This window comes from Phoenix dactylifera, unplaced genomic scaffold (assembly GCF_009389715.1).
Source record: "Phoenix dactylifera cultivar Barhee BC4 unplaced genomic scaffold, palm_55x_up_171113_PBpolish2nd_filt_p 001681F, whole genome shotgun sequence".
Classification (NCBI taxonomy): domain Eukaryota; kingdom Viridiplantae; phylum Streptophyta; class Magnoliopsida; order Arecales; family Arecaceae; genus Phoenix; species Phoenix dactylifera.
Genome location: NW_024068980.1, coordinates 13314 through 36523, shown reverse-complemented (window position 1 = coordinate 36523; position 23210 = coordinate 13314). Strand labels below are relative to the sequence as shown.

General features: G+C 39.6%; 2 protein-coding genes across 4 annotated transcripts; one reads left to right on the top strand and one right to left on the bottom strand.

Moving 5' to 3' along the window:
• The first annotated feature begins 1041 nt into the window (after positions 1–1041).
• On the top strand, positions 1042–2440 carry LOC120108964 (agamous-like MADS-box protein AGL30). The gene has a single exon (XM_039122694.1). It carries the CDS (start codon positions 1042–1044, stop codon positions 1669–1671), a length of 630 nt encoding a protein of 209 aa, XP_038978622.1. The 3' UTR covers positions 1672–2440.
• LOC103710505 (U-box domain-containing protein 44-like) lies at positions 2285–13821 on the bottom strand. Of its 3 annotated transcripts, XM_008796258.4 has the most exons (6): positions 13515–13821; positions 7249–7475; positions 4945–5510; positions 4539–4848; positions 2820–4432; positions 2285–2671 (listed from the first exon to the last, which is right to left on the bottom strand). In XM_008796258.4, exons 3-5 carry the CDS (start codon positions 5494–5496, stop codon positions 2853–2855), a joined length of 2442 nt encoding a protein of 813 aa, XP_008794480.2. In that variant the 5' UTR covers positions 5497–5510; positions 7249–7475; positions 13515–13821; the 3' UTR covers positions 2285–2671; positions 2820–2852. The 3 variants fall into 3 exon arrangements, with proteins under 3 accessions (XP_008794480.2, XP_008794462.2, XP_008794471.2); XM_008796240.4 differs by lacking the exon at positions 7249–7475 and having other exon boundaries at positions 13515–13820; XM_008796249.4 differs by lacking the exon at positions 7249–7475 and having other exon boundaries at positions 2297–2674.
• Positions 13822–23210: the final 9389 nt, after the last annotated feature.

The window sequence follows — 23210 nt, the reverse complement described above, 5'->3', positions numbered from 1 at the left end:
TGGAGGCATCCTGACCTATATCCATTAGATAGCAGCATCCTCATAAAAAGCGTACCAATTAATTACAAGTATGATTCATCCATTTATGCTCTGATACCATAATAATTTTGTAACAACCTAATATCTCACCCAAAAGGCTTAGCTAGAAAGTACTATTTGGATTTCTTGATCCTATATAAGTGTCTAGAATTCATATAGCGAATAACTTATGTGGGAGTAAACATACGACTGCATAAGTCTTCACATACTCCTCCCATTTAAACTCTGACGTTCTCGTCAGACTATGGGTTCAAATCCATTCAAATCTAATCACAAGCACCACGATCGGCCCGTTATCAGCTCTAATGGATCTGTGCTGCAGTGTCCCCTAGTCCAGGCCCGTTGTCTCCTAGCCGGGTCCGTTCTGATACCATTTGTTACAATCAATGACCTCACCCAAATTGGCTAGTTGAAAAATATTTTTTAAGTTTCTTAATTTTATATAAATATTCAAGATTTATCTAGCGAATAACCGTGGGATTTATAGAGAGAAAAGAAAATATACATCTAGTAATTCTCACATTCCTCCTCTAGTAGTTCACAAATTGGAGAGAGAGGGAAATATACGTCTGTCTCTCTCTCCATAATTGGCTCGCGTTACCAATCACCTCGCTAATAAAACCAAACCAATTGCACCTACAAGGAATGGAACTTGTGTTATTTCAGCCAAAGGCTTGACTTAATTAGACATGGACAAGCAAAGAAAAAAAATTAACTAATAAACATCTTGGAGTCCGTGATGGCAACTCAAGATTCAAACAACCCGCGTATTTGGTGCGTGTCCCGGTAGCTTATTACTCCCTCTGTACTCTGTCATGCGTGAATCTATTCCCCAAAACGGTCCCTCTATTAAACCGAACATTACTAGGATCCAATTCAGCCAGATTCCGAGTCCTAGGAGTCCAACCCGAGTCCTTCTCGACAAGGGACTGGGACTCCCTTCCAACTACTATAAATAAAGCAAGTTGCTCCTCGCCAGAACCAGAAGCTTGGGGCAAACCAATGGCTCGTCAAAAATTGAAGCTTGAATTCATAGAAAACCGGAGACAGCGTTTGGCCACCTACCGGAAGAGGAAAGAAACCCTCAAGAAGGCGGCCTACGAGCTGTCCACGCTGTGCGGCACCCCCATCGCCGTCATATGCTTCGCTCCCAACGGCAAGCCCGACACATGGCCGGAGGACGAAGGAGCCGTCCGCGACATCGTCGGAAGGCATCGAAGCGTCGGCGCCGAGAAGCGGAGCAAGCTTCACTTCGACATTCCGGGCTACTTCGCAGCCCAGGTCCGCAAAACCATGTGCGGCCAAGCCTGGGATCCTCCTCCGCTCGACGACATACCAGAGGAGTCTCTGAGAGAGATGATTAGTTCGCTGGAGTCTGCTAAGGAGGCTGTCAAGAAGCAGATCCAAATTCTCAAGGAGGATTCCAGGTGCAACCAAGGCGACTTCCTCCATGGTGATGATGGCAGGGAACAACAACAAGGTTTTCCTTGTAATAATCCTGCTTTCATGGCGGAGTGCTCTAACGTGCCAATGGTGTCCAAGGCAGCCATGGATGATGGACCAGGCCAAGGCCATGGCGCTTTCGTGCCGATGGAGGCCAATGCTGACCTGCCGCGTTCTTCTACTGCATGAGGGGACTTCAATTATGAGCAGAAAGATCCGGCATTCTCCGTGCCGTTTCTTTTCATGCCACCACCATCCACTGGAGCCACTTCAGAGAATAGCAAAGCATCGGGAGGTGGTGATGAAGGTAATGCCAACGCGCAGCGAAGGACTGGCGCCTTTCGCCTTCACAATTTTGGGGACTAGTTAGATGCAGCTGATGCATGGAAGGTACTGATTAAATTTAATCCCAATGTGCAGTTAAGGGAAGTTCCCTTCCCAATTTTGTAGACTTTAGATATACTTATTAGACGCAAGTGATAGGTGGAGCGCGAGGCTAGGCTCGCCTTCACAGTTTTGGAGAGTATATATAAGTTGGATGCAGGAGATAAGTGAAGGTGATGCCCGCCTTCACAGTTTTGTAGACTCCTCATTTTCTTATAAACTATGTATTGTTTTTTTTGGTTAGATTTTTTTTTTTATTGATTTATATTGGAGATGAATGTCAAATTTAAGTAAACAAGCTCACAATCAGAAATTGATCAGAATGGATGACTGAATAACAAGAGCATTCATAAATTTGACCAAGGTGATATGCATGATTGGAAAACACAAGATAAAATCCTTGAGAAGGTGATTAACATTAAAGTCCACATATAAACTCTGATTGGATTGATTGTATTCAGTTGCAGATTGGTATCAGTGCCAATCACCACCTTCATATTTCACAAGAATGAGAGAAATCCCCACCAAGCAAAATTTCAACCAGATTTTCGTGAACATATAAACAATCACCAGTCTCTGATCAAATTGAAAAACAAAGCAGATAAAAAGAGGACAAAAGAGATCTACAAGCACTCGATACAAATAATGATTCCAACCTTTTTCACCCATCACCCTTAAGGTCGGCAATCTATCAAACATGGCTCAGTAATCTGCATCATCCGGTGAGCACCATACCTGAAGGCTTTAAACAATGCCATCCAGATATCATTTTCGCCGACGAATAACACCATCAACAACCAATTCACTGCTAAAATAAAAAAAGAGAGAGAAAACCACAACCAATATCAAAAATTCAATTAAAATGTTGTGAACAGACAACAATCTAAAATCCTTCAATCAAGAAAAGAGACAAAATATGAAAAAAAATATAGATACACAATATACAAGCTTACCGTACAAACAAGGATTTTATCTTGGTTTATTCATCAACCTCCCATCTTAGGAAATATTCCAGAAAAGTTTGGCAACTTATCTACATGCTTCAGAGCACGTTCAGCAATCTGCCTCGTCCGGTAGTCCCCATGCCTGAAAGCTTCGACCAATGCCGTCCCCACATTTTGGTCTCCCGAAATCTCATAGGCTATGTCATCGGTCCTCAAAATCCTCTCAACAGCCCAAACAGCTCGTTGCCTGAGTATTTCTGTTCGGTTCTCTCGCAAAATCTCAAGTATTGGTTTAATCCCATCTGCATCACATAGAACCATCACACCTTGCCCGATATCCACTCCATCTTCCAACAGAGTGCACAGGGCTGCCAAGGCAGCCTCCACTACCTTCTCATTTGTATGGTCCAAACAGGCAACCAACTTCTCCACTGCCTTCCCTTCTAACAGACAAAAGCTCTCTTTCATCGAACAGATTCCATGGTGGACTCGACACAACCCAGTCAAAACAGGCGGCTTCCCAAGACATGGGAATATAGAACAACAAAATCCTTGCTCTGGGACAGCCGGAATTCTTGTTAGATGTTTTGACTGCTGTGAGAGATTCTCCAGTGCCATAGCAGAGACTGTTTGTACCCCATCAAGCCCATTCATCTGAAGAAGATCGGTAAAAAGTGCAGCGAGATTATGCTCACGAGCAAGGGCTACAATATCAGGTCTGTCCTCCAGAACATATGTCAGTCTTGAGAGAACTCTTGCAAGCCCTTCGAGAAAGGGAGTGACGAAACGAATTCCACGAGTCTCCCCTTGCCGAATCCTGATAATTTTGGAAATGGTTATGTTGAAGGCCCCCTCATCCAGAAGCCGCCTAGTGAGTCCTGAGTCCCTCTCAGGAAGGTCAGCTAGAATCCCAATAGCAGCTGCTTGCTCCTCAGAGATCCCATTATTCTCCGCGATGACCTTAATCAAGCTGCTGAGATGACCAGCAGTGCCATGAAGGGCATCTGCCAGCTCTTGACCCATGTAAGGTGAAATGTTGCGTAGGAGTTTAATAGAAGCCATGCGGAGATCTCTTTGTGGAGCTTCTACAAATTGAATCAAACTGATGGTAGCACCAGAGCTCTTGATGGCAGCAACTATGTTTAGGACAGTTGTGGAAGAACTTGTAAGTCCAACAAGGACCTGAAGGAGCTTAGACTCAATTGCAGGACCTGTGTTGCTGATGAGATGGAGTAGATTATGCACAATGTCTTCAGAGACCAAGGTCTGGTCGTCATGACCAAGTGGGATAGACTCAAAATCAGCACCTGAAGACACGACATTAGCAAGAACTGTTGCAGACACTTCCTTCAGCCTCATGGGAAGCTGGTTGACACCAACAGTGAAGAGGTCCTTCACGAGAGGGGGGAGAATGCCTGCTTGGATTAGTATCTTGGCACTTGTCTCATAGGATGAGATCTGGTTCAATGCTTTGAGAGCAGCTTCTCTTGCTTGCTTGCTTCCACTTCTCATGACATCAACCAGGGCTGAACCTGCAGTTTGGGCCACAAATACTTTCACATCATTGCTCAGAACAAGCTCCCCAAGATATGCAGCCATAGACAGCTGCGTTTCAGGTGAACCTGCAAAATATTTCATGGCATTGAGTGAGGCAAATAGCTTGGAAAAATTGGTGCAGCAACTTCTCACCTGCTCAAAATTGTCAAGGATCAAGCCACCAGAAATTACCTTCAAGGAGTAGGGTAAGAAGCGGCTGCAATCTACCATTTTCGGCCATTTGCCTCACATTGTTTTCACACTTTTCCAGATTCTCTAGTGTGTTTTCAGCTCTGTCAACAGTTGAAAGGTTTTCTGATTTACTACTTGCCATCCCCACTAGTATAAGAATTGCTCCATTGACCCCACCAATCTTTTCACACAGAGGTTCAGATTTTGAAAGCTCATATAAAAGAGATACAGCTTCCTCTCTTTCCTGGGAATGCTCATGTGATAAGAACTTCACAATTGTACGAATGGTGTCCCCTGCAGCCGTAGCTTCCTGCAAAATAAGGAAATTGTGAATATATCATCAAGAAACACAACTCGAGAAAGAAGCAGAGCATCTGAAAAGAAAACCAGCAAGCCCAAGGACAACCTTATTGTCATTATCCCCTTCAGCTACAATACGAAGAGTTTCTAATGCTTTCAACCGCACTCTCCTGCTGCTGCTTTTCAGCATGCCAGAAATCATAGGTATTAACTCTGCATTCCTTACAACATGCTTACTCGACCTGCTTTTCTGGCAAATATATGCAATGAAGTTTAGAGCCTGTAAAATATCACTTTCTGAGCTTCCTAAAGTGAGAGATCTACAAGCTTTGTCAAGCTGAGCAGTTTCATTTCTTTGGGTCCATTCTTCGATAGTATTCCTTAGAGCAATACTAGGGTTCAGGTCAGTGCTATTCAGATCTTTCAGTGTCAACGGGCAAACTGGCTTCCTTCCACTATCCCTGCATTCCTTGAACCACTTCTCAATAGCCTCTCTCTCAAAGGTCTGTCCATTCTCTAAGGTAACAGGATCCCTCATAATTTGTTTCGTAAGCGGGCAGAGAAAGGCCTCATAAATAGGCTCAATGTGTAATTCTTCATGATAATTCTCCTGGGAGTGGCTACTAGAATCATAATTTCCCTCGCAGTCTTCCGCCATTTCCTCACAAAAACCTATCGCAACAGACAAATTTGTGTTAGTTCCAGGAATTATTGAGCATAAATAAACATATTTAAACAAAAAAAGTTAATTTGCAAAACTAAATAACATATTGTGTCAACAAATTGCTTCCAGAATTGGTTTCTTTTTTCAGCGCCTTTTAGATATGGTCAAAACAGCAATTATTTACTGACAGAAGTCAATAACAGAACAAAGCCTTCCAATAACAGATGTCAAGATCCAGTGAAATCAAAACTGCAAACTTAAACCTTAGCCTCGATCCTGCTAACCAACTTAATTAGATAGGAACAATACCTGATGAAGTCTGTCCCAACTAGTTGTTTATTAATATCTGATCAGGTTATAGTTGCGCAAAACAGGACTAGATTTAATTGTGGCAGCATGATGAGACAATTGTATAAAATGTTGCAGAAGTATCAAGCTGCAACAACCAGATGACAGGGCCTTCCACATCAAAAGGAAAACTGTTCCTCAAAACAAGAATTAATTTGTCATGCACAATGTTCCAAAATCAGTGGATCTAATGGTGACACCAATATCGCTTCCAAAATCTTGGTCATTAATTGATATATGTCCAAGATGGTGAATTTGGATCAGATCATTTTCTGATAATTGTGGAGTACTTTTGGGTAAACAACAACTTCAACTTAAGTTCATAACTCAAACAAGAACCTGGCTACCATGCCAGGCTGGTCAACAAAAATAAAATAAAAATAAAAATAAAAAGATAAAGGTTTAATCATAGCCATCCAAGTGTGTACACTTCGTGCAGCCAGTTATTCTATATCTACCGTTCCTATGCTTTCCCTCTTCTCCTTTTTCTCTTCCTTCTCTCATGACCCTCTGATAGTGATTATAGGCATATCCTCCAATAGTTCTTTTAAAAAAGTTTTAGCTAAGAAAAAAAAAATGCAGAGAAGGAGAATGAAGAATAAACCCACTATTTAGATTTTTCTTCCTTTTTCCCCCCATTTCTTCTGCTTTTATGATCTCCACCTTTTTACCTATTCGTTAACTATTCTATTCTGATTTTTTACATTTATATTCTTCTTTCCTTCTCACTCAAAAGAGTATTTGAACAACTAAAAAATAATACAGTAAAAGCATCAAAATTGCAACAGATAGGACTCATAGGAGACCAGTCTGTTATGATGAATCTTCTAAACCACCTCACACGATAACCTATAAATCATTGGTCACAACTTTGTTTTAATAAGAAAAGCCTTTCTATATATGGATCTTGAAAGGAAAAAGGGAAACAAAAGTAAGATGCATTTAGGCTTCCAAGGATATATACAATCTGGACTAGTAAGATGCAAGTACAGCCGAGAATGAAAATATCAGAGATATTTATAATGTTAGAAAAAAATAATTATGGTAAAATATGGTGAGATTAAGAACAATATGCAATTTGTCAAAATATTGAAAAAAGGCTACAAGAATAAATATAAGACAAAATGAATTCAAGACTCTGAATGCATACTAATATGCAGTGCAAGTATAGAAAGCCATGAAGATATGCAAAAGTATAAGAAATTAGGTATAAGTCGACTACCAAATAAGGTTTTTATAAAATACTTTTTGAGAGAAATTCTTTCACCAAGTGAAGGGTTATTCAGTCTAGTTTACTTCCATCTGCATGTTGATCTTCAAAGTGTAATCTCGTCGATCGAATAGCCACTTCTTCCTTTCCTGTTGCATCAAGGAGGGGTGGAGGGAGGGAGGACTTACCAAAAACCTTCCTCTTGAACCAGTGCGAGTGGTTTTCGCTGGGGGGAGGGGGTGTTTGTGATAGGAACGGAGGGGCGATACTTGAACATCATGAGTGAAGGGGGCACCAAACATCGTGAGCTTGGGGAGTGGGGGGCCCTGAACCACACGGACAAGTCCTCGACCAGTCTAGTTCGATATGCCCCGGACCGACTGGTTCAACCATCCTTGATTTCAAATATTCACCACTGCAAAATACATGGCAGGCCATTTAAAACTTAAAAGTCATATGACTTTTGAAGGTTCTTACCAAGGTTTGCCGAACCAGCACCAAGGATCGTATCGGCCGACGACCGGTTTGGTATAGTAAGGATCCTTATCATATTGTTTCAGGGTGTAGAGAAACAAGGAGGGAGGGAGAGGAGGAGGAGAGAGAGAGAAAGAGAAAGAAGGCGCGAGAGGGAGAGGAAGGAAGGGGGAGATAGACCTAGACATTCTTTGGCCAAAACAAGGAGAGGGATCAAAAATGTCATAGAAGCCCTAGATCGTTGATGAAGCTCCATACCTTGATCGATCTCGGGAAAGAAAAGCTTCCACTCTCATGAAGAAATCTGATCCTAGCTTCAATGTAAGATAGATCTCAATGAGATTTCTTCATGAGAGAACAATCCAAACCTATGGTTAGAGATTTTATATCCTTCCATCTCCTCTGAGTGTAGGGTGAGAAAGAGAGAGAGTGGGGGGAGGCTTACCAATACGGCCAAGGTCGAAGAAAGGGGAGCGAGCAGTGTCCAATGATGAAGCCAATGAAAGAGTTTCGAAGGCTCTTAAACCATCGAACAAGGAGGGGGTCAAGGGGAATGACTTTATAAATGAGTGTTGAACCAACCCGAACAACTAAACCATCCTGAACTAGCATCAGTATAGCTCAGTACAAGCCGAACCACCGATTCAGGTTGGTTCAATGATCACTGATTCTTACTAATGCACGAATTATGACCAATGTTCGTAGTCTCCAATAATTTGCATGACAAATCTAGTCACTATCTTAAACTAACTTCCCTTTTCTTTGTCGAAGCTAACCCCAAGAACATTCATGAAACTCAAGGCTCAATACCACTTCAAAACCTAATGGAAAGGAGGAACAGAAAACATGTCATAGTAGCTAAAAGGAAAGAGCTGAAGGAGATATCAGCCTTTTCAAATTACTTCATTAGACAAGATGTCCAGAACATATCAAAAATGAGTGCAAGAATTGATCATGTACTTGTCTTCCCCTATGCACTAATAATGCCCGCCAACAATCTCAAATATTGAGAGAGAGAGAGAGAGAAGGAAACCATTAATGAATACTCCACTACACTGAATGAACTGCCGAGGGACTAGAAATGAAGAAACTAAATTTATGATTAAATTCTTCATCCATTTAGTTCATTTTTTTACCATATCACCATATCCATGAAAACAACATAATCTCTTCTAATGCACATTACATTATATTTTTTTTCTTTTATACGTAAAATCACAAATAAATTAGAATTTCCAAATTTGAGTAATAATTCCTTCATAGGCACTGGTTAATGATCCATAACATACCAGTGCTGAATACATATGATAAATGTGCATAGGTGCCATTAGAGTACTAGAATGTTATCATAATGTTATAATTTGCTATCCCAAATGTCATAATTTTTAAGTAATTCGTATTCTTAAAAAGATGATATACTTTAAAAGTCCAAGGGGAAACATATCAACATCATGAGACATTCAAGTTATATATCATCGAAATCTCTTGATACATTACCTTCAAGATTAAGTAGATCATGTCAATCTAACATATAGTTGAGTATACTTTCAAATGCAATTGTAATATACCATAAAATCCTATAAAACCTATAAAGGTAATAAAACATTAGATATTTTGCACATAAATGCTCTAGTATCCCCACCCCTACCTTCCGTTATGATTTGTGCAACTCGGAATGCAGTTCTCCTATTAGAGTAGACAATATCACATCAATCTTTGTGATAGTCACCAAAATTCTAGCTCTAATTGCCATAAAACGATTGAACCATCCATTTTATTGCCAGCATTTTCCACAGGAGAAGCTACAACACCAAAATGGCACAAATGGAAAAGAACTATTCTCCTCTTGCACCAATAACCATGTGATATCAGTGGTGCATGCCCCCCCGTGTTACCCCTAGGATTTCAAAGCACCTCCATGGACTACTAGTGGAAGAACTCCCTTAAATTAAAGGTGTTACAGTCATGGGCCCCCCTTATAATATATTAAGTCTTACAACTCATAATAGTCACAAAGACATAACTCAACAGAAATCTTGGCCCCCTCCTTGGCATGGAATGCTCACAAAACATAATGCACAATTCCCCTGTATCTTGACACCCTCCCAAACCATGTCCCTAGAATCATTGAACTAAAGCATTTTAAATAAACCCAAAGGAAAAAGAAATCCCACTACCTTGCATGTGCCCAGCTATATTGAGTTATATTCCACCAACACCACCCTCCTATTTACTATTTCATGCGATTTTCTTTCTTATGTCTTATTTCCATTTTATAAAAAAATATAAAAGAAAAAATAAAATTCAGGAGCCCAAGATTTCCATTTCTCTCTTCCCTCCTTCTACTCACAGCATTAATATTCCGATTTATCAAGTCATATCTTCTTTTCTTCCATCACTACACATTCTCAATTTTTTCATCCATCCATATTTTTTGATCCTAATAATTGAGACAGCGGAAGCAACATTTCTACATCATTACATAATATATAATTATTCAAATGCAAGACACAACTCTAGATCTCATCATTCTATCATCCTTTTCTTTGAATGCAACATTACAACATCCTGTTTACTTCTTTCTCATCAGGGACATAATGGTATAAAATAAATCTAAACTACAGAGATGTTCATACACAATATGTGCCCTTGTTATTTTATTGAGTTATAATTTCTTCTGCTTGTGAATATTGGTAAATATTTAACAATGGTACTATTTCCCTTTTTATTATTTTTTGAAGCACATAACAATAGGATAGAATTTCTATTTTAATAAAAATTTGTCCCTCCCTACCCCCTCCCCTCCCCCCCAATAAAAAAGGAAAAATTTCTGGCTTTGCTGCTGAGTATGATTCATCATCCATTATGAGTAGGATTAGCACCTTTGCCCTTCCAAAGAACTAGCTCCTCATGAATGTGGCTCACTTCTAACCCAATCTTTTCCAACTAACGTCCTCACTCCCTCATGATTTGTAGACAGCCCACAGTTCACAGCATGTTCAAATATCCCATCCCATGAAAGACAATTAACTATCTGCACCCTACATGTCCTCCATAAATGTGAGTGCAAGCAATATGCCTCATCATACTTTTAGAAATTAATTGGAATTAAATCCACCCAACTCAAAAGGCCTAATATGATCTGAAGTGATGTGAACTTGTTTATACACAGCCCACCCATTTTGAGAAACCCCATCTCTTGAAGAGAACATGGTCCAGAATATCTTTGATTTAGAATTTGAGTCCTGGTACCGGTAAAAGAGACAATACACATATGAGACCTCTCAACTTGGATCACCTACTCCATTGCTGCCACCAATTTGATAACTGCCTCGATACACTTTTAAAAGCCCTTCTAATGGAAACTAAATGAAGCAAATAACCTAATTTATAACATTCAAAGAGTCTAAATATTACTTATATCATCAACATTGATGACAAATGAAAGGCTAATGAGAAAAGCAAAGAGATTCATGTAAAACCTCTCGATCCTTCAAGTAAATTAAAGGCCCAATTAAAATGGATTAGGATTGTCCATCACGTCAATGGGAGGAGAAAAAAGGTCATGCTGGGTCAAACATTTTTGTCCAGTGGGTACTGCATGAGGATTTTAGACTCATAAATATGCTTTTAGGTTGGACCCATATAAACACCAACTTCAACACTCCAGCCTGTATATATATAGTATAAATAATATATGTAGTATGTGCATTGATCATATATTATAAAATGTGCATAGTATCTACTTGAATTGTCCTATATCAGATTATTCAATTAATTTCTTGATTCTAGGCACAATATATTCCTATCCTATTGTTTTACTTGCTAGGAATCTCAACAATCCCATCTAATCAGTCATCCACCACTTCATCATAAAAGATGACTCCATGGGCTCCTCTATGCATTGCCTATGTAGTACATGATTGGTGCATAAAGGGAGTGCAAGAATCTCTTTTGGTATGGCAGTACTCCTCTTTATATCCCATCACATAAAACCTTTCTCTTCCCCCCTTTCTTGTCATCCCATCCCCAATTCTCAAACACTCTGGACCAACATTTTCCCATGGTTTTCTTTCTACAACTTCATTATGATTGACATGGTGAGTTTTGGTTGCAAGCTTGCAACCTTCAGTCACAATCCACAAGTACATCATTAGAAAGTTTAGTGCTTGCTCTCTCTCTCTCTCTCTCTCTCTCTCTCACACACACACACACACACACACTAGGATATGTTATGCAGGCTTTCGAAGTTCACTAATGGACTTTTACTTTTTCGCCTATCAAATATCCTGTTTCAAAGTAAACTAATTTATCTGGTATCTGATGATTTAAAATCATTTTGAGCTTTTAGAAAAGGAGTCTTGGGAACCATTAAAATATCCTTGAATTCTCTATTACTAACTACGAAATATTGTGGGGTTGGGCCTGGTTGGGTTAAGCTCAGGGATTTTTTTTTCTTCCAATTGATGTAACCTGGTCCAGGTTGGAAGTCAGCCCAAGAAAGGCACTGACCATGTAAAAGTTCTCTTTGGATCAGCTTAGAAGACACCAAACTGGCACACTTTTCATTCCTAGCCAAACAGCCAAAAGCATTATTTTTAAGTAATGGGGAAAACAAAACATACAACCAATGAACACTTCAGTTGCCACTACCAGAATGCTAAATAGGCAAAGTGATGCCTATAGTGTTTAGGGTTTGTCATGGTCTTGTTTTCGGAACATGATGCATGATGCCATGCAGTTAAAAGACTATTTTCATATCCAAAGTAAACTCATCAGTAGAGAATGCAGGTATTTATTTTTTTATAACAAATTTCATCTTAGGAGGCCTGGCTTTCCTTGAAGCAAGCCACTTTATGCTTGTCACATAAGAAATCATAAGACACAAGACAATTACAAAATCTACCATCATTGTCCAATCAATGGCTATTTCCCTGGAAATAAGTCATTCTAGATCAACAAGAACCATTCAGGACAAGAACTCTTTGGATGTGCATGATGATGCAAGAGAAATTCACAACCAGCCACCTTATGGCATCCTCCTTTTTTTTACAATAATTCTAAGGTATCAATGTTATTCTCTGACAGGGGTTTTGTTGCTTATCAGCCTATCTGGTGATTATATCATTCAACAGGATCAGTCCATATTGAGGTGATAAATCAGGGATTGTGTACCTTATTTCCTAATTTAGAATGAACCAGGCCACGCTGTAACCAGTGTGAGGTATCAAAATGGAACCAATTTTCCAGATATCCAAACATCTAGGAATCACCCTTTGTTCGGAGCCTTAAAACTTGATGTATTTGTTAGTGTACTTTTAGAAGGTTTTCAATTTAGTTTGCTTTTTCCATAAAGAAATGTTTTCCTAGAAGATTCTGAGGTATCTCCTCAATTGGCAAATCAGTTGATTTTCAATTGTTATCAATATGACATGCTTTAACATTAATGAATCGTGAGCTTCCCAAGAAAAGTGCTATAAATGCCATCAACAGGTTCCAACTCACAATCGATGGAGAAAACCAAACTATAAGAACGACACAGCGCGCCATCCCTGTGAGAGAATGCAACAGCCAAGTGGCTGATGTAGAGATATTAATCTATTACAAAATACAAACTAATCAGATCCTTATAATCATAAGAAAACAACCATTTTAGAAGTATAACCAACCTTAAAGCGATTAGTCTTCCAAAACCAATCACAAAGACGTCATGATACCCATACTTCCCAAAAAAAAATGGTTCAACTTAAGATACTTCTTTATAAGGATATCTATCTAAAAAAGAGCACCGATGAAGGGATAATTAATCAGTATCCACAAAAATTCATCTCGATTCGCATCGATTGGAATCATCGATCATCAACTGCTCCAAATACAAAATGCTAGAACTAGAAAACCCTAAGCCATAAAACAAACAAGAAAATGGAAATGAATCAACAAAAAAGATGCCGAAGAACAGGAAGAAGGAACCGAATCATACCACTTCGGATTCTTTTAAGGACGATCTTCCCTTGGAAACCCTAATTTGCCGCCGCCCATGCTCCGCCCCGCTGGCGCTCCCGCGGACGGCGCCCTCCTTGCCCCACCGAGCGATCGAACTCCTCGGGCGCTCGAAGGAAGAAGCGACGAGAGACGAAACGCGGGGAGATGGACGCAAGGATAGAAGCGATCAAAGAGAGAGAAGAAGCGGCGAGGAAACAGAGTGGGGGTCGGGGGGAGGGCTTTGACTCGATGCTGGGTGGGGTCGTCCAAAGACCAGCGAAGAGAAGCGAAGGGATGAGACAGAGAGACAGCGCGTGGGGAAAAAGAGTGGGTGATTGCCGCCGCCAAACGGATAGGCTGCGGCGATGTTTCGTTACGACTTTTACCGCCGTTTCACGCCAACCTTTACCAGCGTTCAAATAACCGCGTTATTCTTTGGCTGATTGTATAGTTAGTCACTCCAATAATACTCTATAGATTAAAGGTGGAGAGTTATTTTTGACACTTCAAAATATTTTATTTTTGATCCATTTATTTTAATAAAAAAATAAATAAATAAATAATGGCATTATTTTATTACTACCAAAAAACCATTATTAACCTCTATAATGTTCTTAATAGCATTGCTTTATCCTTATTTGGAGTTATTTAGCATTAATAATTTAGTATAATAATATATTTTTTCAAACCACTATTTATAGAAAGACTAATGAATTAGAATTTTGGAAAAAATATTATTTTATTGAAAAACAGTTCAAATGATAAGTAACGAGGCGGATTTATAATTGCCATGATCTTATTTACCGTTATCATGGAAACAAACCTGGAAACGTTAGAATTAAGAGGGCTCGAAACCGTCATAACGGTCCGTAACGGTTGCTTTTCTCAAACCTTGACCGTTACCGCTACCCTTTTGCGCGTTCTTTCTTGGCTTGTTTCGAACATTCTGACGTCTAGACGAGGCATGAGTTGATTTCCCAGCGTAAATTTGTGTTTTATTCAATGCAGCTTTATTCATCGGATTTTGTACAGGTGGTACTCCGTCTCGTTGAGAAATCTAATAAAAGTCTAAAGGTTGGTGGGTTCGGGGGTGGATTTTTCGTAGAAATCATCCTTGGATCATCTGCTAATTATTTTAAAATCTATGCAGATAGGTATACTATTAAATTTGAAGTACTTTGAGATTTATACAATAGGTGATCTAGCAGTAGGTATGTATGAAGGTGAATCCTTTCTCTCATGCAAAAGATACAACCCCAATTCAGGACAATATGCCAACATCAACTCTGGTCACATGTTGTGGAAGAGTGGTACATGAATAATGGAGGAAAGAAAAAATAAGAAAAACGAAAAAAAAAAAAGGGAGTACCGTGAAAGACGAGATAAAAATAATGATTGTCCGATCATTATAATTTTATATTTGAGATGGTAGCTATTTCAAAGGCCTCCATTGGAATATAAATGCAACTAGTGCAAATTTAATCAAATAACAATCATTTTCTCATGGTTTTATTAATACGACAACCATTGCACATTGAGAAGGAGATTGTTATTTAATCTTTTATTTCTCCTATAAATGAAATATTATTTACTAAATGCAAATCTATGTTTCAGCTTTTTTTTCTTATTCAGTAAATACTAGTAATTTTGTTGCTGCCATCATCTTTAATGAGAAGAAGAAAATCTCGTGGCAAAGGGAGATGGGAGTTATAATTAACTTGGTGTTTTCAAAATATATTGCAACTAGCTAGATGAACAATTTCTTCCTTATTGTCCATTGCATGACAAAGTTTTAGTGTATTCATGCGATATATAGACTTTTAAAAGAATGTGCATGTACGTTTTTTCCTTTGAGTTCCAAGTATATTTCCAATCAAAGTTCAATAAATAGTTATTATATGGGATGTCATTTTCGTTAAGTTTTAGATTTGAAAAAGTCAAGATATGTATTTGAAACTTTGGATGCTTATGTGCAATAACTTTGTTTATATTATGAAATACTTAAAAAGAAAAGATATACTTTCATTAATGAAGTGTGTTTAGTCAAGGAAGGTTCTGAGTAGAAATGTTCTAAGTTTGACATAGGAAGGTAAGTTTGGCATAAAAAGGTCGCACTTTCATTATACATCTCTCTCACAAAAAAAATTTCTTTGAAAATATATACATTTTTAAAATGTTCTATTGAAGGACCTTCCCAGTTTTCAGACCATATTTAGTAAATTAACATTTTTTTTCCATTAGACTTGGTAAATATAACATTAATTACCAACCCATTTGTTGCTTTTTCTCAAATCCTTTTCTCTTGTTTATTTGCTCACATTAACCCCTCATTTAACAAAAGTTAGAGTTGAATTTGAAATTTATTCTCCATTCAATATGAGATGCATATATAAATATATATATATATAGCTCAAATCCTTTATTCAATGGGATACTACCACTGAACATGATATTGATCTCCTACCTAAAATGTTCAAGAATGACATTATACAATATTTAAAAGACATATGATAAACTATATCATAATAGTTGACCTAACATATGATCCATTGTCTGCTTTAGTTGGCTATTTGGCTAACCTAATGTGGCAAGATTCTTGCCTAACAGTAACAGTCTCCAATGGGAGTGTGAACATAATAAATATCTAGCTTGCCAAGTAATTAATGAAACTATTTCATGCAAGGTATTTTAGTAAGTATATCAACCTAAGGATGAAAATGGATTAGATAATATTCATCATGATCCATATTCATAACCAAATCTATCTAGATATACCTATAAATTTGAGCATCTAGACTATCTATATTAGTATCCATATCTATCAAAGAAAACATATACACACATTGATAGACAACCATTTGATCTATATCCAAATATCCGACTCTGTATGTAATTCTATTTAAATTTATATAGCATTCGTAAACTTTTAAGATAAATAAATGATAATATTAACATGTTGCTAACTTAATTTACCTTCTATTCTGTGATCAATTTACATCCATACTTATGTTATGTATCTATTAAGGACATATAGTTTTGCATCCAATTAACTTCTATATTCATGTCCGTATTCATCAAATATAAATAGATACAGATATAAATATACTAATATCCGATCTGTATTCGATTCTTTTTCATCTTAGATCAACGAGCTAATTGATATTAGAAATATATATTGTCCTTAACAAGCCCAAGTGGATTTTGTCTTGAATAAGATGATGATCAAGCTCAATGTATTTAGTATGCTCATTAAAAAAAAGATTGGCAGCAATATAAAAAGTGCATCTTGATTGTCACTAAATAGAAGTGCTAGGTAGGTGTGTGCAATGTCCAAATCATGCACTAACTATAGAAGCCAAATTGACTCAGCCATGGCATAGTGTTCTACTTCAATAGAAGAGTGAGAAACAATTACTTGACACTTGGTTTTTTGGGAGACGAGAGAGTGACCAATGTAACACATTAGTCTAAGTGAATTGGCAAGTCAAAGGGTAACACAAAATTCCTTTAGGTGAAGAGGGCTATGAGATTAAAAAAAGGGAGAATTTGACCAATTGATTGTTTTAGATAGTGAAAGAACTATATTGTAGCAGGCAAGAGACGATTATATGGGTGGAGGATGGTGGTAAATTAATCTACTAGGGATGTGAATAGGGTTAATAATATTTGGATGAGTAATAGTAAGGTAGATGAAATGGCCAACAATATGATGATATGGTGAAGGATCTCGTAATGGTTCACTAGCACTATCAGTTAGTTTAATATTTTGCTCCATTGAGAAAGCAAGATGTGTATCAAGAAAACCTATTACCAAGAAGGTACAATGTATACTTTCACTGTGAGATGTGAATACCATCTTTGGAGCAAGCAACCATAATCCTAGGAAAGTATTTAAGTGGCACGAGATCCTTGATGTGAAATCTTTTTCGAAGGCTTTGGGAGTACCAATGGATTGCCATCATTTTTTTTTTGTACAACGGCAGCTCACACACGCCAGGCGTGGGTGTAGCCAAAAAAAAAAAGGGATAACACAAAGGGTGAGGCACCGACATGAGGTCAAGCTAGATGAAGCCTCCAGAATAGTGAGCCGCAGATGAGGCCTCCCAATCAGCCGCACTATTTACCTTCTTGTAGATATGTATGGCCTGCAAGAGTTTACACTCGTCTAAGAGCATGCGAATATCATATAGCAGTGGACTAGAACCAGCGTCGAGTCTCCGACCCTGAATCTACTCAATCACCATGGCCAAGTCTCTCTCAAGAAGAATGTGGTTTGCCCACAGTACCCGCCTCACATAGGTGACTCCATCCCATGCAGCTCTAAGCTCAGCACCGACTACAGGCGTATTGAAGATCCGTCGGCCTCTAGCCACTATCAGTCTGGCATTGTAGTCTCTGAAGACAAAATCCATGCCTCTAGTGCACCCTTTCTCATCAACACTACCATCAAAATTCATCTTGAAAAAGCTTGGAGGTGGGGGCTACTAGGAGACGAGCACGGTCCTGGACGTTGCAAGAGCAAAAGGGGAGTCACATATTTCTCCAACTATCCCAAGAGATGACAGCGTGGTGGCACAGGTGACCTCCGCCGCATGAAGAAGAGCCCTGTCCACTACCGACCTCAGATGATGCGTTCTGCTATCCTCGAAGACCCGGGCATTTCTATTTAGCTAGCAGTAGTAAGCCAAGTAGGCAGCCCTAACCCCAAGTCCTTCAAGGCCAAGCCTCCACGATGAAGACTCCAGAAAGAGCAGAAAATTCTCGGTCGATGACCACCCCTGCCATGGGTTGTGGGGGCTCGAGACGCACCCTAAATCTGTGCGGTCCTCGGGCAGCCGATGATAACATGAAAAATAGACTCCTCCCCCCTTGGGCAATCTGGGCACTTCGGAGAGATGTGCATCCCTCACCGTGCCAGTATGCCTCCAGTAGGCAAACAACCCCAAGCCACCTTTTAGACGAATAAGACGACTTGTGGGTGAATATGAAGCCTCCAGATCCAGGTCCTCTCAATCTATCGAGCCGAAGATCTCCTGACCACTCGGACTAAGTCACGGGCCTTCACCTCTGATCTTCCGATCGTGCTCCAGACCCTCATATCCGTAGCCTCCACAGTAAGAATCAGCAAGGATAGGACTCGCTTGGCCAAACGCTCCCCAAAGGCCTGTCAGACAAGGTCCTCATCCCATGCCCGCCTACTAAGGGTAAATAAGTCACAGACTCGACACCCCTCCAGGCATCTAACGTCGATCAGGGTAAGCCAGCAGCGAAGTGGCACTTCAGAGAGCCACCTGTCCTCCAAGCCATCAATAGCCCGACCATCTCCGATCTCTCATCTGATCTCCGGTAAGACTGCTAGGGCATGGGCGCAGATCTTTCTACAGATGAAAGAGCTACGATGGCTAGTACGGAAGACAGTCGGATCGGTCGAATCCCCATACTTAGCCCTCATCAAGGCACCCCAGAGACATCTCGGCTCTAGAAAAAATCTGGCTGCTAATCTAGTCGCAAGGATCTTCCATCGCCTGATCAAGGAGTGGACTCCCAATCTTCCACTACGGGTCGGCTAACAATGGTCTCCCAGGCCAGCAGATGAACACCACTCCTGCCCCATGTCACCCCTAAAGGAAACTTCTGAACTGTCGCTCCATATACTGTAGCGTTGCAAGTGGCACCATAGTGTGGAAAAGCAAATAGACAGGGATCGAGCTCAGAACAGACCGTACCAGGATGACTCTGTCTATCATAGACAGAGCGCCCGTCTGCCAGCTCTCCAACCTGTGCCTGATGCCCTACTCCAATATCTAGTAATGATTGCCATCATTACTAGCTACAATAATGTCATCAATGTAAACTAAAATAGTAATGAAAGATTCCCCCATATGTACAACTAAAAAGAAAATAGTTTGCTTTGGATCGAATAAAACTAGCTTGACAAACAAGGGAATACAACTTTTGTGGATGTATAATTGGTGAAGTAGCCAATAATGTATTATAGAAGTGACAAGAAGATATTCTTTTTACAATTAAAATTCCAAGCTATGTCTATAGTCAACCCTTTTCTATTCCCACTAGTAGCTCATTAGACATTTAGAACCTGAACTTGAATTTGAATATAGAAGAAGATAGCTAGAGTTCAAAAGAACTTTTGGTGAAGAGTTTTTCATCATTTGGTAGAAGGTGAACCTAAAACTTATGAAGAAGATATGCCTTCCATAGATGCACCTTTTTGGAGGGATGCTATTAACTTTGAGTTTCAATTACTTACTGCGAGCAACATTTGGGCTTTAATTATTCCAAAAGAATAAATTTATATGGGTGTAAGCAAGTATTTTGGAAAAAGTTGAGACATGATGGTAGTATAGAAAAATATAAGGCTAGAGTATTAGCCAAATGTTTTATCCAGAAGAAATGGATAAATTACTTTGTTACGTACCACTCTCCAATATCTAGAATGTCTACCATTAAAAGCTTACTAGCTCTAGCATCAACTTATAAGTTAGTTATTCACCAAATTGATATTAAAATAATATTCTTCAATGGTGAACTAGATATGGATATTTATGTTGAACAACTTGAAGGGTCTCTTTGATAAGAGGGTAGAAAAGAAAGTTTGCAAGTTGGTGAAGTCATTGTATGGACTTAAATAGGTCCTTAAATACTGGTGAAAATATTTATTAAATTATCATATCCTATGGCTTTATAGTTAATGAGTATGAGAAATTTGTATGCAATAAGGTAATAGGGAGTGAATGAGTCATCTTATGTTTGTATGTTGATGACATTTTGGTTTTAGGACAAACCTAAATATTGTGAGGATACCTATTCGTCCGATTCCTGCCTAACTAAAAATATGCTAAACAGATCGTTGTTAGAACCGACAAATAAAGTTTAATTTAATTTTACTCTTACCTTTCCTACTTGAAGAATAGTGGTTGTAAGATGTCGATCCACAGAAGGCGATTGGAGTTGCATAAAAATTAAAACGTTCGCTCGGATTCAAAGCCGATTTTTGAATAATAAAAGAAAAATATTACGTCGGGGATGTTGACTGATTCTCTGGTCTACCAGAGAATCTTTTCTATTTGAAAATGACGAAAAAAAAGGTACTTAGAAATCGAAGAGCATTTATAAATTTGATGAAAAAGAAAGCTCGGGCATAAAAAAAATGGATGAAAACAGTGCTAAGAAGATTGAAGCCTGGAACATAAATTGCATGAAAGAAAATTTAATATATTGTATAAAAAAGAAAGATTACAGAATTTGAAGAATGGAAATAAAAAAAACAACAGAAATTAGAACTTTAGCATAAATAAAACTCTCTACCCAAATAAACTCTCACAGAAAATAAAATAAATTATGAAACTCTCCTCAAACTTTAAAACAGAGTATTTTCTGTTTTCAAAAAGCTTTGAAAACAGAGCACCTCTCCCAACTTCCTCCCCTTGCCCAGCCGAGGGCACTCTCCTCTTTTGAACCAGCGGAGCACCTCCACCCCCTCCCCCCTTCTTCTCCTTTCGTTCTCCCCTATTTATAGACGCCACAGCATGGAGAGGAGGAGAAACGGGCGAGCGTGATCTGTGGGGCGGATCCGGACGCGTCATCCACAACGGGAGAGGCTGAAAACGCCGGGAGGAGGTAACGGACGCGGGATCGCTGGGAGGAGGCGATCATCCGGGTTTGCTTGGATCACGGATGCGGACGGCTAGGTGGATTGCGGAGGATGTGGAAGGAGCTGGGATGGATGCCACGGCTGTGAGGAGGACGTGGCCTTGCTTCTTCGGGTCAGGCTGGTGCGATCGCGGAAGGAAGGAGATGCGGGCTGAGGCGGAGGAGATGCTGCTGTAAGGAGCCGATCATGGAAGAGATCCGAGCGCTGGGAGGAGGCTGGATCGCTGATCACGGCCGGCTGGGAACGTGATCGACAGCAGGAAGAAGACGTGGATGCTGCGTCGGATGGAAGGAGGGGCTGGCAGGCTGAGGCGGAGGCTGCCGTGGGACCACTGCTAGCATCACGGGAGGCTTGGATCCGAGCGCTGGGACGCAATGCTTGGTTTTTCAGAATGGGCGCACGGCTCTGTGAGGCGGGATCACGGGAAGCCGGAAGAGGAATGCGGATGGGATGAATCCTTTCTTCTCCCCTTCTTTTGCACGGGATGAAGCTGGGATGGATGCCACGGCTGTGAAGGAAGGTGGGGACGCGCAGATGCTTCACATGCATGGGAGCTTGATCTGATCACGAGATGGACGGCTGTGATGACGGCGTGATCCGTGGGATGCTAGGAGGACTCGTTGACGATGCGGACGGAGTGAATTTATTTGCGATGTTGATGATTGGCTGGGCAGATGGCCGAGAAGGAAATGATCGTGGGGCCTTGATGCGGGACTGATTTGGTAGGTGACTTGATGGACGGCGCAGGATTTCATGCTTGCATGGCAGCTGGGGAATTGTTGAGCTCGAGCTGCCAGGCATTGGGCTCAAACCCAATGTTATTGGGTCTCTTGGACTCCTTGCACTCAAACACAAATACAATGTTAATTAATTAATTTTATCATTAAAAATTAACTATAATACTAATTAAGGTGGTACGATGATTGCACTTTTGTGCTCTCATCACAACCCCCAACTAGCTTATTGCTAGTCTCTAGCAATTTAGTGCGAAAATGATAAAATGAGAGTGCAAAAAGTGTTATTTATTATATACATATACTAAGATAAATACTCACTTTCATAGAGCATTACGATTGCACTTAGCATGTGCAACAAGCCTTTAAACCCCTAGGTTACCCTAGTGGACGAGTGTTGTCTCGTGAGGGTTTGCAGTGAAGTTACCCACAAACTTCATCAGTCAGGGATTTTCAATTTTTAACTCGAAATTTGAACAAGTATTATTGTATGAACTTAGAATTGCAAGGACAATAAAGACTTATTGCTATCATATTTAAACATACTCTAACTCAAGTTTCATTACACCCCATCTATCTGCTAACAAGTCAAGAATGTAGTGAGGTGCAAGATAAATGAGTGGTTTTCACTTACTTCCAACATGATCACTTCAATTTTCAAGACTTTCTAGAGTTAAATGGTAATAAACATCCCAGATTTATTTATTTGTTTATATATATAATTTTTTTTTTAAATCAGACTGAATGCTAAGAAGAATGACTTGTGCAATATCTAGCCTTATTAAGCTTTCTAGCTAACCCATGTAGCGAGTGTTAGGCCAATGACTCCCGATCCAGATGGCTCAGGGCACTAGGTGTAAAGACACCGTAACAGGCTTAATAACTCAAGTTAACTAGGCTTCAAGGCCAAATTAGTCACTCAGAGTTTAATCTCAGTCATCCTCACCTTTTTACGCGAACACTCGCTGCTTGCCAGGCAAAAGGCCCGGTTACTCAATGAGAAGAATTAAAATAAACTCATTATTTTATTTTATTTTATCTTTCTTTTTTTTTTGATTAGGATGTTCATCACACATATAACTTTAAATTATCCCAAAGATTATAAGTATTCATATTAGTTGTAAGTTTACATACCCCACTATTCATGTGCTTACGTGTAGGTGCTAAATCATCTTGTATCATGTTAGCAGAAGATAGGTGGGACGAAAACTCAAGCTAGAACTGCTATCATATTTCTTAACTCAAAGCTATTGTCAAAGCAATTCCTAGTTTGTACAGCCAAAATGAT

Excerpts from the sequence above, each read along its gene's own strand:
- LOC120108964 (XM_039122694.1), top strand. The coding sequence starts at position 1,042 with ATGGCTCGTCAAAAATTGAAGCTTGAATTCATAGAAAACCGGAGACAG.
- LOC103710505 (XM_008796258.4), bottom strand. The coding sequence starts at position 5,496 with ATGGCGGAAGACTGCGAGGGAAATTATGATTCTAGTAGCCACTCCCAG. Across the intron at positions 4,849-4,944 it reads AAGGGGATAATGACAATAAG|GAAGCTACGGCTGCAGGGGA; the intron begins GTTGTCCTTGGG and ends CTTATTTTGCAG. Across the intron at positions 4,433-4,538 it reads TCTTACCCTACTCCTTGAAG|GTTCACCTGAAACGCAGCTG; the intron begins GTAATTTCTGGT and ends AATATTTTGCAG.